General features: G+C 31.6%; 1 protein-coding gene across 9 annotated transcripts in view; it reads right to left on the reverse strand.

The window, feature by feature from the left end:
• NBEA (neurobeachin) overlaps window positions 1-15,310 on the reverse strand; it is a 662,067-nt gene that overhangs the window by 332,343 nt on the left and 314,414 nt on the right. For all 9 annotated transcript variants that reach the window (XM_087865187.1, XM_045796974.2, XM_045796975.2 and 6 more), the window contains exon 34: window positions 11,727-11,788. In XM_087865187.1, the coding sequence (XP_087721313.1) occupies window positions 11,727-11,788 (62 nt within the window). The remainder of the gene's footprint in view (window positions 1-11,726; window positions 11,789-15,310) is intronic.

Here is a 15,310-nt window from a genome sequence, read left to right on the forward strand (position 1 = left end):
TACTAAATCGGGTTTGAATGCCTGCAGAGAGCTGCCAAGTCTTTAGACAGTTTTGTCATAATTTTTTAACTCTTCTATGTGGATGCATAAAACTTCCTCAAGATGAAGGACTTTTTCAGAGAATTGGATATCAAGTTAAGGATCCTTTGAAACGAAACACTTTGAAGACAAATAGGTTCCAGAAGGATGACAATGAAATCCCTATGTTCTCTTCAACAACCACTTCATGGTAGTTAGATGAACTAGTAGAAATCTCAGACACAGAACATAATGTTTTTTTTCCCACCAGTTTTTCCTCATTGATGTCAGCTCAGTGCATATTTCTCTTTCCCTTTAGCTTTGTATACGATTAGGTAAACCAACTTAATGTCCTTAGAGACTCAATCCATCTCAAAATCTTTGAAAATATAGAAAATAGTTCAAGGTAAAAAAGGGAGGTTAAATTGAGATCTTGTCTTCAGGAACTTCAGAACTGATTTTTTACTTTCTATATCCTTAATGTCTACTTATCATTAACGGCCATTAAAAGAAGTTGGCAAGTACCTCAAAACTTTTCCTAGTGAATGTTCACTATAACTGGCATGCTTATTAATTCTTTGCAGTAAGTGAAAGAAATTAGTAAGTTAAGGTATTGAAATAATATACTTTATATACAGAAAACCAGATATGTCATTTTTCATCACTTACAAAGATAAACTAATGAAAATAAATATGCAAGTATTCAATGTATCATTTGTTTTCATTTTCATTGCTTATTTCTGTGAACATCTTACTAAAAGCACTATAAGTAAAATTGGATATAAGAAATGAATAATCTATACCAAGAGATTATTGATATGAAAGTCAACCATAGAAAAACCATTAGGTAATATGGAAATATATCTAGTAGGTCACTAAAAGTTGGTGTATCATGCAAACATGAAGAGTTTCCTTGGATCCTAAGAGATCACTAAATTATGTAAATACATTTAACACAACTATTTATTACAAATATTCTTATGTGTGTGTATATATACTTGTATTTGTATTTTTAATGAAAAATAATCTAGGTTGTTTTACAAGATATTTTTTAAACAGTTTTTTCTATAACTGAGAATATATACAATAAACTAGCATATTTATTTGCTATGTTAAGCTGTTCAGGATACTTATTCCTTGGTGAGAAAACATCTGCTACTAGAAATGATCAGAAGAACATCAAGACATGACAACTTTATTAAATACAAAAATTGAGGAAATATTTCAGATTTTCTATTTAGGTAGGAAAATAGTAAAAGCTAGGATAGGATTTTTTTTTATTTTTTAATTTTTTTAAAGACTTTATTTGACAGAGAGAAAGTGAGAGAGCACAAGCAGGGGGAACTCCAGGGGCAGAGGGAGAAGCAGACTCTCTGCTGACCAGGGAGCCCGATGTGGGGCTAAATCCCAGGACCCTGGGATCATGACCTGAGCCCAAGGCAGACGCTTAACCAACTGAGCCACCCAGATACACTGAGAATAAGATTTTTTAAATAAACTTTCAGATTTGTGCCTTTTTAATTAAAAAAATTAAAAATTTAAATTAGAATCTAAAAACAAATATGCCACATTTAAAATATTAGGGTTTATCTCATTCAAATCTGCAGTTTAGGATTTAATGCTAATGTGGTTTCGAAGAACTTCAGTTTGAAAGAAAAATAACTTTTAAAACTTGACAATAAAACAAAATCCGATGCTGGTCTGTACTCAATGAGAGAAAAATGACTATCCTTCTCTAATTTCCATGATTTATCATGAAAAAGATATTTACTTTTGTTCAACAAAATTCATTTCTTGAGAGCTTACCACGTGCCTGAGTCATGACTGATGTACTCCTATTTTGTCTTAAGTTACACTGTACTGTTGATATCACTTTTTTGATGATCTTTGAACGTCATATTTTTCTAGAGCTAAGAATTAGTGTTATCAGTAGATCGATTCTCAAAACATTATAACTTAAGAAAAAGTATACGGTAAAATATAAATATAAAGGAAATTATACCATTAGCATAAGAGCTCCAGACTGTATTCAACTATAGCATAAAAGTGCTGGGTATTATTAAGCTACTATGCAAGTTTAGTTTCTCCAAAACTGTTCATTTATAACCTAATGATACAACAGACATTTGACATTTCTCAATATGTACATCCGAAGACCTTTGCACTTAGTCATGTTTTGAGACTACCACCTAGGCTTATACTATATCCCACAACAAGAGATCATTATAAGAACTGCCTTATTTCCAAGAATAAGTAGAAAACAACCATGCTGCTTTGAGCTGTTGATGCTTTGTTGCTGCCTGGCTAATTCATTCCCACATACCGAATTTGTAGCACACATGATTTCAATTCATGCCTTGGGAGAATAATAAATTACACTATTCCAGTTATCTATGTTAAACACTTATGAATAGAAGGAACTTTTAGTGTTAAATCCTGAATGCCAAGACCTTGGTGTGCTTCATTGGCATAAAGCAGAATTATGTACAGTTATATTAAATATGTTATATTTATTCATGAGTAATCATGTAGCAATAGGTGTATAAGCCGGCATAAGAATGTTAGTGTTGTAGAAACTAAGGATCTAAGGATCTCATCATTTTTAGCCCACTGCAGGAATCTCCAACACACAATTAGCTGATTTTTGCTTGTACACCTACAATATTCTGGGATTCTGGAACAGCTTGTTCTACTTTTGGACTATATTACATTAAACAAAGAAAGCACAGATATTCATATATGAAAGGGAGAGCTGTGTTGACCAAGAGAGCATCTATTCCTCACATGTGGCTATTACAAGTACTTGAAATGCAGCTTGTATAAACTGATATGGGTTCTAAGTATAAAGTATATACCCGATTAATTTTAAATAATTGATAAACTTGTGTAGTGTTTGGACTTCTGAACAATGACTTCCAAAGTTGGCTCCCTCAAGTAACTGTTACCTGTGAGTAAAATTTTGCTTGTCATTATAATGTACACAGGCTAGTAAAAAGGTCATCAAACCAATTTAAAAACAATAAAAAAGAGTCCACAAGACTGTGTGTGTGTGTGTTCACACACACATCTACCTGATTTGAAAGACTTAGTATAAAAAACAGAAATATAAAATCTCAATTATTTTTATATTGATCACATGTTGAAATGATACTTAGGTTAAATAAAATATATTATTAACATTAACCTCACCTGTCTCTTTTTTACCATTTTAAATGCAGTAATTAGAAATTTCTAAATTGTACATGACTCACATTTCATTTTTTCAGAAAGTGTGGCTCTAGAGCACCAACTGGGAAAGCAATCTGTAAACCACTGCTGTTATAACAACAATTTCTGCTCACACTAAAAACAAAATAAATGACTTCGCATTTACGTGTAGAAGTGTAGTTTGAAAGAATATTCATTCAACGATTAATTGTTATTATTCCTTGTAATGAAAATATGAGGTAAGGGCGAATTTTATTTAACCTTCTACTATTCTAAAATTGTTTTTCTTTTAATGTACAGGAACTACTCTTGAATTAGATATCATCTTGGACATATACTCTTAAATGATTTTCAACAAGGGTGCCAAGACCTTTCAATGGAAAGAGAATGGTCTCTTCAACAAAAGGTGCTGGGAAAACTGGATATCTACATCCAAAAGAATGAATTTAAATCTTCCCTCGCATCATATATAAAGAGTAACTCAAAACGGATCAAACACCTAAATTTAGGAACTAAAACTATCAGAAGAAAATATAGTGGAAAATCTGCATGACCTCAGTTTTGGCCATGGGTTCAAAAACACGACACCAAAAGTATAAGCGACAATAACAACAAAAATAAACAAACTGGACATCACTGAAATAAAAAATTTTGTGTGTCAAAAATCACGACCAAGAGAATGAAAATAACCTACAGAATAGAAGAAAATATTTGCAAATCATATACTTGATAAGGATTTTATATCCAGAATAAAAGACACGTAAAACTCAACAATAAACTCAATTAGAACATGGAAAAGGATGTGAATAGACATTTCTCCAAAGAGGATACGCAATTTGCCAATAGATGCATGCAAAGATGCTCAACGTCATTGGTCATTAGGGAAATGAAAGTCAAAACCACAATGAAATACCACTTCCCACTCACTGGGATGACCATAATTAAAACAAGAATAACATATTAAAACAACAACAACAACCAAAAAGAGAAAATAACAAGACTTGGAGCGGATATGGAGATATTGGAACCCTTGTACATTCCAATGTAAAATGTGCAGCCATCATGGAAAACTGGAAGTTTCTCAGAAAGCTAAACAGAATTATCACATACCTCAGCAATTCTACTCCTAGGTATATGTTTAAAAGAACTGAAAATAGGATTATTCACAATATTAAGAAGGGGTAAACACCCATATGCCCATCAAAAGATTAATTGGATAAACAAAATATGGGTACTGTACATAGAATGGAACATCATTCAACCATCAAAAGTGAAGTTCTGATACATGTTACAACTTGGATAAACCTTAAGAACATTATGTTGAGTGAAATAAACTAGACACAAAAGGACAAATATAATTTCACTTATATAAAATATTGAAAATAGGCAAATCGATGAGATAAAAAGTAGATTAGATGTACCAGAGTCTGGGGGAAAGAGATATGGGGAATTACTGCATAGTGGGTACAGAGTTTTTGTTTGGGGTGCTGAAAATTCTTGGAAATGAATAATGGTAATGGTTATACAGCGCTGTGAAAATAGTTAATGCCACTGAATTGCACACTTAGAAATGGTTGAAAAGCACATTTTATGTTATATATGTTTTATCACAATGTAAGTATGTATATCAAATCATCCTGGGGACTGTGTTTTCTCTTTATCATGCATTAGCTTAGTAAGTAATAATAAATATATATACTATGTGTTGGACAGTTTGCTAGGTGTGGATGGCATAATGATGAATGGAAAAATAAAATGAACTTTGTTATGGTGTAAATTTGTAGTATAACTGAAATGGATAACATCCATAAAGTAACCTTGGAAGACTTTAAAGCTCTGCATCATACTTAAGAAGTCTTTCCTTTTGCATAGTTTGAAACAGATATTCTGTAATTTAAAATACTCTCCACAAATATTAAATAAATATACTGATGACACTATACATAACTAATTTTCTCCACTGGCTGAATGGAATGCTTACAAAAGAGAGGAAATACTGGATATGATGCTTACCCTAAAGGGAATTCCAATTAAACGGATAAAGACAATCATGCCTGTATCACACGTAAGAGCATACAATTAAAATGTGTAAACAGGTACCTATATTTACTATCTAAATCTATGTACTTCAAATGTTAAGAGGAACGATGGAGTGATTAGAACCACATAATAATAAATGAGAAAAGCTTTATGAAAGAAAAGAGTTTGGAAATAATTGGGAAGATATGAGGTAATAATAACAATTCTGTGTTTTGATAATGGTGGTGGTTACATCAATATAAGGAATGAAATTACTTGATCTATATACACACAAATGAATGCATGTAATAGTGAAATAGTAAAATAATGCCGTGGGAAGGGCACATGGAACTCTATGTACTATTTTTGCAACTTACTGTGAGTCTATGCTTATTTAAACAATGGAAGAAAAAGAGGACACTGAAAATTACTTATCACATAACAGCCTTTAAAAACAAAGTATGTTGAAATATACACAGGACAAAAGTAAAAAAACAAAACAAAACAAAAAACAACACCAAAAAGCAAGAGAGGATATATAATAGTGGTAGGGCTGTGAAATGCATATACATGGTTTTTGTTATTTTTCAAAGTTGTGGCAATATGCCTGAAGAATTTATGTAATGTAAACATAGAAAAATAGACATGGGGGGCAAACAAACATGCCAAAATAACTAGAAAGAAAGCAAAGGGGTGGATATTGTGGCAAAGTATGGGAAGGAGTTTTGGGTCAGGGAGGTGGTCTATCAGTGACCCAGGGAAATGGGTTTACCTCAGAATATGCTACACTTTCTCCTCTTCTACTGAAATTATAGCTCTTAAGGATTATTCTACAGGTGGCCAAGACTTTTTGATTTCTTTTTGTTTCGATTTTAGTAAAATTTTAAGAATTCAGATATGAGAAAAGGACTATTGTTTCTCTTATATTTTACCATTTACATACAGATGAGCTCAGAACTTCTGTTCATTCATCATTTTTCTTCTGTTTACAATTTGAATTGGATGTGAATTAATTAATATACCATGATGAAAGTGTTATATCATGTTTGAGTATCATGTATATTATAGGTAGCTTAGAAAGTAAATATTTCATAACATAAAAGTGATTGACTCAAAATTTATTATACCTCCTAACTTCTCTAGGAGTTGAAATAAAAGAAATTAATAATGAAAGACCACATGGAAATAATCAAAAGTAATTTGAATTATATGTTCTTTAAATATTTGATTAAATTTTCATTGAGGGATGCCAGAAATAGTTGGGTAAACAACAGATAGTTGAGTCTGCCCTCCTGTTGCAATTGTGCAGTAGGCATTCTCCCCAAGATACATATAATGGAAATTTTCTGATTATTTCACACTTATATGGTCTTTCTTTTCCTTCAAAATGTCTATATTTTTACTATATATTTTCTAATAATTTTATTATAACCCAAGTTGACAGTAATCTTTATGCATAACTATATTTTAATTTCCTGCTAAACTTCTATTTATATTTAAGACATGTTACAACCTTTATGGTAAGAAAGATGATATATTCATAACAATTCCAAAAAAACTTTAAATGCCTAATGTGCCCCTTTAATTTTGAGAGGATATTGTATTACATAAAAAAGTTGGGGTCAAGCATTGTCCAGAGAAAAAGGCAGGGATTTATTAGATATTCAGGAATGAAACAGTGGCTTTATTCCTTCTAAAAACAGAGGCAGAACTTGTGAAAGCAAACACCAGGAACTACCCAATGCTAGCCACAAGTCAGAAATTGCTTATCAACCTCAATTCTATGCTATTAACATACTATAATATTTTATATTAAAAATACCATTGAGGAAATATTGTTTCATATACTGCCTGGAAATGAGTTAACTCCTCACATCACAAATTAAACACAAATAAATATATTGTATGGTTACTTAATTTCTGATGAGTTTTACAAGAGTCTAGACACTACTTTAAGCATGTCACAGGTTTGTTTCTCCCCAGACCTTTGCTCAGTTTGCCCAGCCTGAATCTCCTTCCTTGCTTATGCTGTGTAGAAAGAAAGTCCTTTAGCTGAAATGGGTGCATCTTTCATCTACCTCCATAAAGCTTCCACAAGTCTTACTGTTGCTTCACAGGACCAATTTTCTGAACCATACGTAGTATTTGATTATATTCAACTAAAAATATCATGTCACAATTTTTTATGTTATCATTGATTTCAAATTCAGCTACATAACAGGAAAGTTTCACAGATAACACCAGACTCCTTTTAGAAATGGAAGAACATTATCAATAAATCTTCAGTAACCATCACAATGATAATATAAAAGAGCAGTCACTAAATAATAGTGGCTTAATTTCATCAGATAACTAGGATTTCATTATTTCCAAAGATGTTTTTAAAAAATCTAGTCCATCTCTAGTTTTCTTACACTTATAATCTTATTATACACATCCAAAATTTTTTCAATACTGGGTACTCAGGAATGAATATGCTTTACTAGGTCTCCATATTCGTTTCATCTTTTTTTTTTTTTTACCTCCCTCTTTGGTTTATTATAGTTAGAAGAAAAGTATGTCTTTTTCCTTTGTACCATCTGAATAAACTGTATCAAATTGGAGAAAAAATGAAAAATTTTAAAGTTCAAAGGCCAAATCATTTGAAAAAGGAAGACTGTTCCTCAGTTGTGGTTCTTTTGTAAGTGCTGTGTTTAGAAGTCCTGGGTCAGAGCTTTGATTACATCAGCGAAGTCACTAAAGTCCTTTTTACTTAAGTATATGAAGTATTTAGAAAAAAAAATAAAGGCAAACAAAACCACAAAATAATTCATGTTAGTAACTTCATACACAAATCCTAAAGACACTGGCAAGGCTGACTTCTATTTTATGTTACTTATACATTGTGGGGTTTCTAATGAGAATAAAAATGATTTATTAAGCACACATTTTGCTTAATCAGTACTTCAAGTCAGAAAGTACTTGAATACTGAGAGACATTACTTTTTACATAAAAGTTTCTCAATTTATAAAACATTTTCTATTGACAGATAAGGCACAGAAAAATCCAAGTGACATCTGCTAAGCTTTACTTAGGAAAACTTAAAGAAATCCTACGGGATAACATCACTCAATTTTTCCTGGAGTACCTCTGATGGAGACTTCCTAAAAAAAAAAAAAAATCTGGAAATAATTAGAAACTATTATAGTACCTAAAAAAGTTTACTTGAAAACTAAATGTGCTATTCATCGAAGAACATAATACACTCAAAATAATGTAATGGAAAAATAAGGTACACATATAGAATAACGTAAAGCACCTCAACCAAATCCGATTGCAAAAAAAGAAAAAAAAAAAGGTTGCCAGAAGACAGTATCAGACCTGTGATATACTGAAGAACTCTGTAGCAAGCACTGCACTCAACTGATTAAGCAATGATTTTGTTAAAACAGTATACAGTAATTATTTTATTTTATTTCTGTTCATTTTACTTCCAAATGACAAGAAACCATTAAAAAAAAAGATGCTAAGTAGAACTTTAATACAAATTGAAAAGGAAGAAGAATTAATAGTTAGTTCTTAAAATTTACTCTTGTGTCCTAAGATCTGCATGGAAAAGAAAAGTATCCAAAATACAGTAAAAAATATTTTGTGTATTTCTGAAGCAATAAATGCGATATAATGATAATGCTAATAGCTTCTTAAAGCTTAAAATATGTTCTCTACAGAGACCTAAAATTCCACTGGGGGGTAGACTGGATGGCATGTCCCTTGGAGTTTAAAAGGCTGTCCATATGAACTGAATTATCCTTGACAAGTACCTTCAGACACTTGTAATATGATCTCATGTAAATTTAGACCATATTTTGCACACAAACCAGTGGCAATGGTAAGTTTATTCAGAAGCTCAGATAAGAAGGAAAGAAAAACTGATATCCTTAGTAATAGTTGTTAACATGAAATTTCCGAAATGAAAAGCATAAAAGTAAAAGCATCTAATGTGTTGTAGTAAATGCAAGAAAAACAAATGTTAGGAGAAATGTTGCATTTTTTTCTCTTTTTCAACTCCTAGCTACCTAGTCTTTCCAAACAAAATTTTATCCTTCAATGGTTTATTTCAATTTGGAAAAAGAAAAACACATTTTAAGTCAATAAATAAAATGGAAAATTCCGTTTGCATTGGAATTTTAATAACATAATATAATCAAAATACCATAATAAATCATAACAACATAGAGCTATAAATATTTACAAAAAGCGGACTGTAAGATAAAACAAAAGGACAACTCAGAACTCTGTAGCTTTAAAGATTCCTCAGGATTGCCTTCTGCCTTGGCACAGACAGCCCTACAAACTTTGCTAATTCTACAGGGATCAGCTCCATTGTCCAAGAGATGCATTAAGGCCTGTAGAAGAGAACCCAGCTTTGGAGAGTGCTAGGCCAAGCCAGCTCCATAGCATCATTAACTGTATTTATTTGTCTTTATCAGAAGTCTGCTACTGCTACGGTTGTCCTGCTAATGGATGAGAACAGGATATAGATCATCTTGAATTTGAGTAGTAGAGAAAAATGACAGATTATTTTAAGAAATTTTAAAGGTGTGCGTATTTTTTTGTGGGCCCTTAAAACCAAGATTTTATACTCTATGGAATAATTAATGAATGTCAAAGATGGTTTTATAAGCTAATTTCACAGTAGAATAATAAATTCCTCCCACTTGAACTGTATTAAAGGAAGATTATTACTCATTTGTTTCTTTAAAAATATTTTGTGGAAAGCAACACTTCAGTTTAACAAAACAGCAAAACAATTGGAACTATTTTTTACAAACATACATTTTGTAGTCACTTAAATGAGGTATATTTAATCAATTAACCACTTGAAATATTTAAATATACTCTGAATTATTTAAAAAATTCAACTTAAAAATCAAACTGAGAGACATGTTTATAATATTGCTTTGCTGAAACACTGAAAGAAAGTGCACTGCATAGAGTGCTTAAATTTCTCACTCTTCCTTTCAATCAATATCTGAGGCAAAGTTTCATCTCTAGGGCCCTTAATGGCAGGAATTCCTGGAGCCAGCAAATGAGTAATGTTAAACCTATGATTAGATGATGAGGCCATCAAAGACACTAGACCCTAATGCTACATTCTTCTTTATTTCTCTGAACTGCAGTAAAACCCTGAGCTAAAGAAGAAGGAATCTTAAGCTTTTTTTTTTTTTTTTTTCCACAAAAGCAAATTTTTTTTTTTTTTTAAAATACATGTGCATCATCAAGAACCTAAAAGGTCCTAACAGATGTCTCGGAATGTCTCTTGAACTCAGGACTCTGGTATTAGGTAACAATTTTCAAATGCCCGGCAGATGAACTCCTGCCAGGGATGCTGTTTTCTTTAACTTCTTCCTTTTATTAATATTCTTCATATTCTTCTGGCTGAAAAGGAGGGAATGGACCCAATGGTTCCCCTATGAATATATTCTTGAAGACTGGAAATCAATAGGTAAGTTTGGGTTGTTTTGTGTTTGCTAATATTTTAAAGGATCAACTGAAGCCATATTGTTTATTTGGGAGTTAATTTATTTTGGGAGTTTATTTGCGGCTTTGGGGAGACCTCAAGGTCAGTAACTAGAAACAGTTTAGGTGTATTTTTCTATTGAGGAAACTAGGAATAAATGTAATAACTACTTATTATAAACATACATAACCTGTCTTTCTTGTTCTCATATTACAAAATATTTAATACTTATATGAAAATAGGATCATTAGGGGACTTGACAGAGCTGGTAAGAAGAAAGACCACTGCATCCCTAATTTTAGTTATCAGAAAAATGTAATATATATATTTTTCGTTTCTTGTCTGCTAAGAAGAAAGAATACCTAACAACTACAAATTCTATTTTTAAATCTGATTATTAAGGATAAATAGCGTAAGTAATTTTTAGAATTTATACTGAAATAGACAAATTACATTAAAAAAAGAAAGCAACAAGATATTGTATCAAAGACCACTCACAAATGAGCTATATTTTATACTCGGGATATTGCATGAAAAAGACTTTGTTTTCATTGTCCGTAATCTATAGAAGAATACATGTTAATAATAAATGTCAAAATTATAAATTCTACTGTACCATTTTTAAAAGATGGAATGTAAAGAAGGGTATCAAAAGATCTATAACAGATTATATATATATATATATATATATATATATATATTTACAGATAGGGGACAATAGAAGGATAGGAAGGTAGGCAAGAATAAGATAGCTACAGAGAGCTGAAGAAAGGAGGGGGAGATTGAATCAATATTTACATGGACGATCATCTACATAGAAATATATTTTAAATTATTTTCTTCATCTATGGGATAAGACACGGAAGTTTTAAAAATACATAAACATATACATATATATGCACATGCATTCTACTGCTAATAACATTAAAAAAAAAAAACCCTCACGTAGTTTACTGTCATCCAGTGAAAGAGATTTCCTACCTGAGAACAAAGCAGCATCACAAGCTCAACCACAGACGTGCTGGACTTCATACAGACGAGGCCTGCAACAAAGAAAGGTTGAACAAAATGAAATTACAATGGCAGAAATCATCATTCCAAGTAATTTTAACTTAGATTTTAATGTAATTTTAACTTAGAAAAACTTTCTTTAAAATAGAACTCCTAAAATAAAACAAATGGAAACATTCACTAATGCATATTTTTTATGGCATTAATTTCAAAATATTCAGATATTCGAGAAGATGGAGAAAAAATACTACAAACTGACTTCATGCTTGGGTTATTTATTCAGTCAAGGCATTTCTTTATTTACACAAGGTGGAGGGTAGTTATCAGAATTGGTGAGCTTGTTAGAGCTACTTTTAATTCAATCACATTTGCTATGTGATTGTCTCCTGGAGTAAAGAGCAATAATCAGCAACGATCTGCCTAAATTTTCTTCTAAAAGACAAAATGAAAATAATTTACAAATAGATTGTAAATTTACAAATAGATTGTAGATCCCCATAGGTTGTCAGTTGTTTAGTGTTTTTAAAATATTAAAAAATGAATTTCACACACAATATATTAAGCAATGTCTATAAAATCTTCCACTATTCTGTTTCCAAAGTCTCTGAAGAGACATCAGAAAAGAATGAAATGTTATAATTTGCATATAATAATGGCTACTACTCATTCATTGATCACTTACTGTGTGCTAGGCATTGTGTTCGGTGTCTTATATTCATAGTCACATTTAATTCTTATTTCTATTCCGTTGCATACTATTATTATACCCATTACATACTATTATTATTATACTATATTATACCCATACTACAGATAAGAAAATATTCTCCCATAAGCAGTTTAAACATTAATTATTCATTAAGATGTTTCCCAATTGAAAGGATGACTACTGAATAACATGTAATAAGAAAGCAGATCATGATTGGTAGTTTTTTTTAAAGTGCCAACAATGGAGGAAGACGTAACTAAGGATTAAGAACAATCTCGGGGTGAGAGTATAGAATCATGACGCTTACTAACGTAAAAAAAAGTTCTAAAATTTTTTCACTTTTTAAAAAAAATAATGTTTGCTTCTTCTTTTTAATGAGGACATAAGTAATCAGAATCAGTAAAAGCACTGGATAGCAAGAAATGCCATGGTCTTACATTAGTTGTCACTAAATGGAAAGTTGAAGTGAAACCAGTTTTTTCTTCTTAAGGTAATTTCAATAAATAGTCTCAAATGCCTTCTAGGCTCTAGCATGTATATTTATTATAGGTAGTGGATAAATACCCTTTTGTGCCCACTCTGCTAACAACCCTATCCTTATTGTACACATGACAGAAAAAGCTGTAAAAAGGCACTAGTATTCCATCTTATCAGATCTTTGGGCAGACAGTTAACTAATGAAATAAGAGGCAGATGTGAAAAGCTCATTTAAGAGACAATTGCTGTAATTGATCAGCAATGCTCATGCTCAGGAGCTAGAGAGTCAAAAAGATTAATGGGACATTTATCACCTGTTGGCTACTCAACTATTTGAAATTCTGACAAAGAAAAGCTAAGTAAAAGGCCAAAGGACTATGCATAGCAAAAGAATCATAATTATGATATGTACTCCATATCAATTTAGATTTTACACTGCAGGCTATATAAAGGATGACTATATAAAGAATTATTCACTATATATTTATTCTGTGTATTAGAATTTTTTTTAATACGTAACAACTTGAAGTAAAAATTAGGGAAAACATGCAACTGCATTAATTTCTCACAGGCTGATTTTTAATTGAACTTCTAAAAAACTCCTATGTAACAAGAATGTTCATAATTTTTTACAAATTCTATCATACAGTAAATATAAACAAATGTTCCATCAATGCTTTGTTCAAAGGACACGACAACAAATTGACAGGACAGCAAAACTGCAATTAGCAAACAGTATGGCCGTTGTGATTTCAACTCCATAGATCTACGCACCTTTACTGGGGTGTTTTGTCTAATTAGTTTTGAACAGAATGAACTAATGGATTCTCCTTAAAAGAAAAAAAAAATCTAACCTTGACAATGCTGGGCACAAGCAAAAGCAAGTCTGAAAGACTTATCAACCTTCAAATATTACACAATCACTTTGGTCGGAAGTACTAAAACAAAGAGGCAAACTCCAATGTTTTTTGTTAGAGATACTGAAAATACAAGCAATGCCTGAGGATACTCTATCCTTGCAGACTTTCTAAATAAAGAAGTATCCGTATTTGAAAGTTTAAGATGTAGGAATAAACATGGTTTTATATTAATTTTAATCATAAGCTCAAGAAGCCACATTTACCTAGTGATGCTATAAATAACTCAGGCTATATAAGCGTAGGGCAAATATTTTGTAAGTGTATGTTTCAAACAGGTTGATCTTATCCTTTTTGTATCTGGCAAGAAATTCATAATCAAATCAACTAATTTGTTATCTACTCATATGAGCAAAGTACGGTGTTAGCACCGAGGAGTTCATAGTAATGGATAAGACATTATCTACAGCTTCCCATGTGCCCCATGTTTTAATTCAAATCTAAGATTAATATTTACCTGCAGCTTTATCATTTACAAATCATTTTTATATATGCTATCTTATTTGATTCTCTTAATAACCCTTTGAGTTAGTTATTATTACCTCATACGCTAGATAAAAAATGAAGATTCAGTGACTAGCCCAAGAGGTTATCATTCAGTAAGTGGTAGAACTGGAACCCAAATTCAAGTCACCTAACTTGAAAGTTCATTTGATGTTTTCTCAGAGCTACATAAATAATTAAACATGAATAGGATGGCGATATGTCACTATGAGAAAGGTCATAACGGTTAATTCCAACTGGGCTGATTTTGACAGTTTTCTTGGAGGAGGTAGCATATAGTGGTCAGACATGGGGACAAAAAACACCATCTTTAGCAAAAGCACAGAAGGAGAGGGGAACAAAAAAAAATATCTGAAAGACCTTTATTGTTTGGGGGATGAATGAGTAGAATATGGGCAGTGTTTGATAGCATGACTGAGGGCTATCGTAAAATTCAAAGATAAATAAAGATCAAAAGTAGTGAAATTATAAATGTTTTCGAAAGAGGAAGAATTTGGTGCAAGTTATAAAATGGGGGAAATGCTACTAAGGCTAAGTATTCCTATTCCATGATCACTTATCTCACCCTGTCAACTGAGAAGGAGCTCCCGAAGGAGCTGTACACATCTGCCTCACCATCAAAGATCTAGTTAGAAGTATTGGCCAGTTAATAGGATATTTTCACCAGCAAATACACATTCACCAGAATAAATATTCTGACTAGAAGTACTAACCCAACACTTCATACTATACAAGTTATCAGTATAAAATTAACACCTGGAGTGAAGACAATAAATAGGTGAGCAAAGGAGGCTTGTATATAAAAGAGGTATTCGACAGTGAAGAAAACTATCTAGTAAGAGTTTTTGAATATATAATGAACTACATTGTTGAAAGATAAGGTCAGCTAACTGAGGGGTTAACATATAAGCACCTGAAAGGATTAATTAGATGGACAAATTTGAGGT

The sequence above is a fragment of the Ursus americanus genome, chromosome 10 (genome assembly GCF_024610735.1).
Source record: "Ursus americanus isolate L20-20 chromosome 10, mUrsAme1.1.p, whole genome shotgun sequence".
Taxonomy (NCBI): Eukaryota; Metazoa; Chordata; class Mammalia; order Carnivora; family Ursidae; genus Ursus; species Ursus americanus.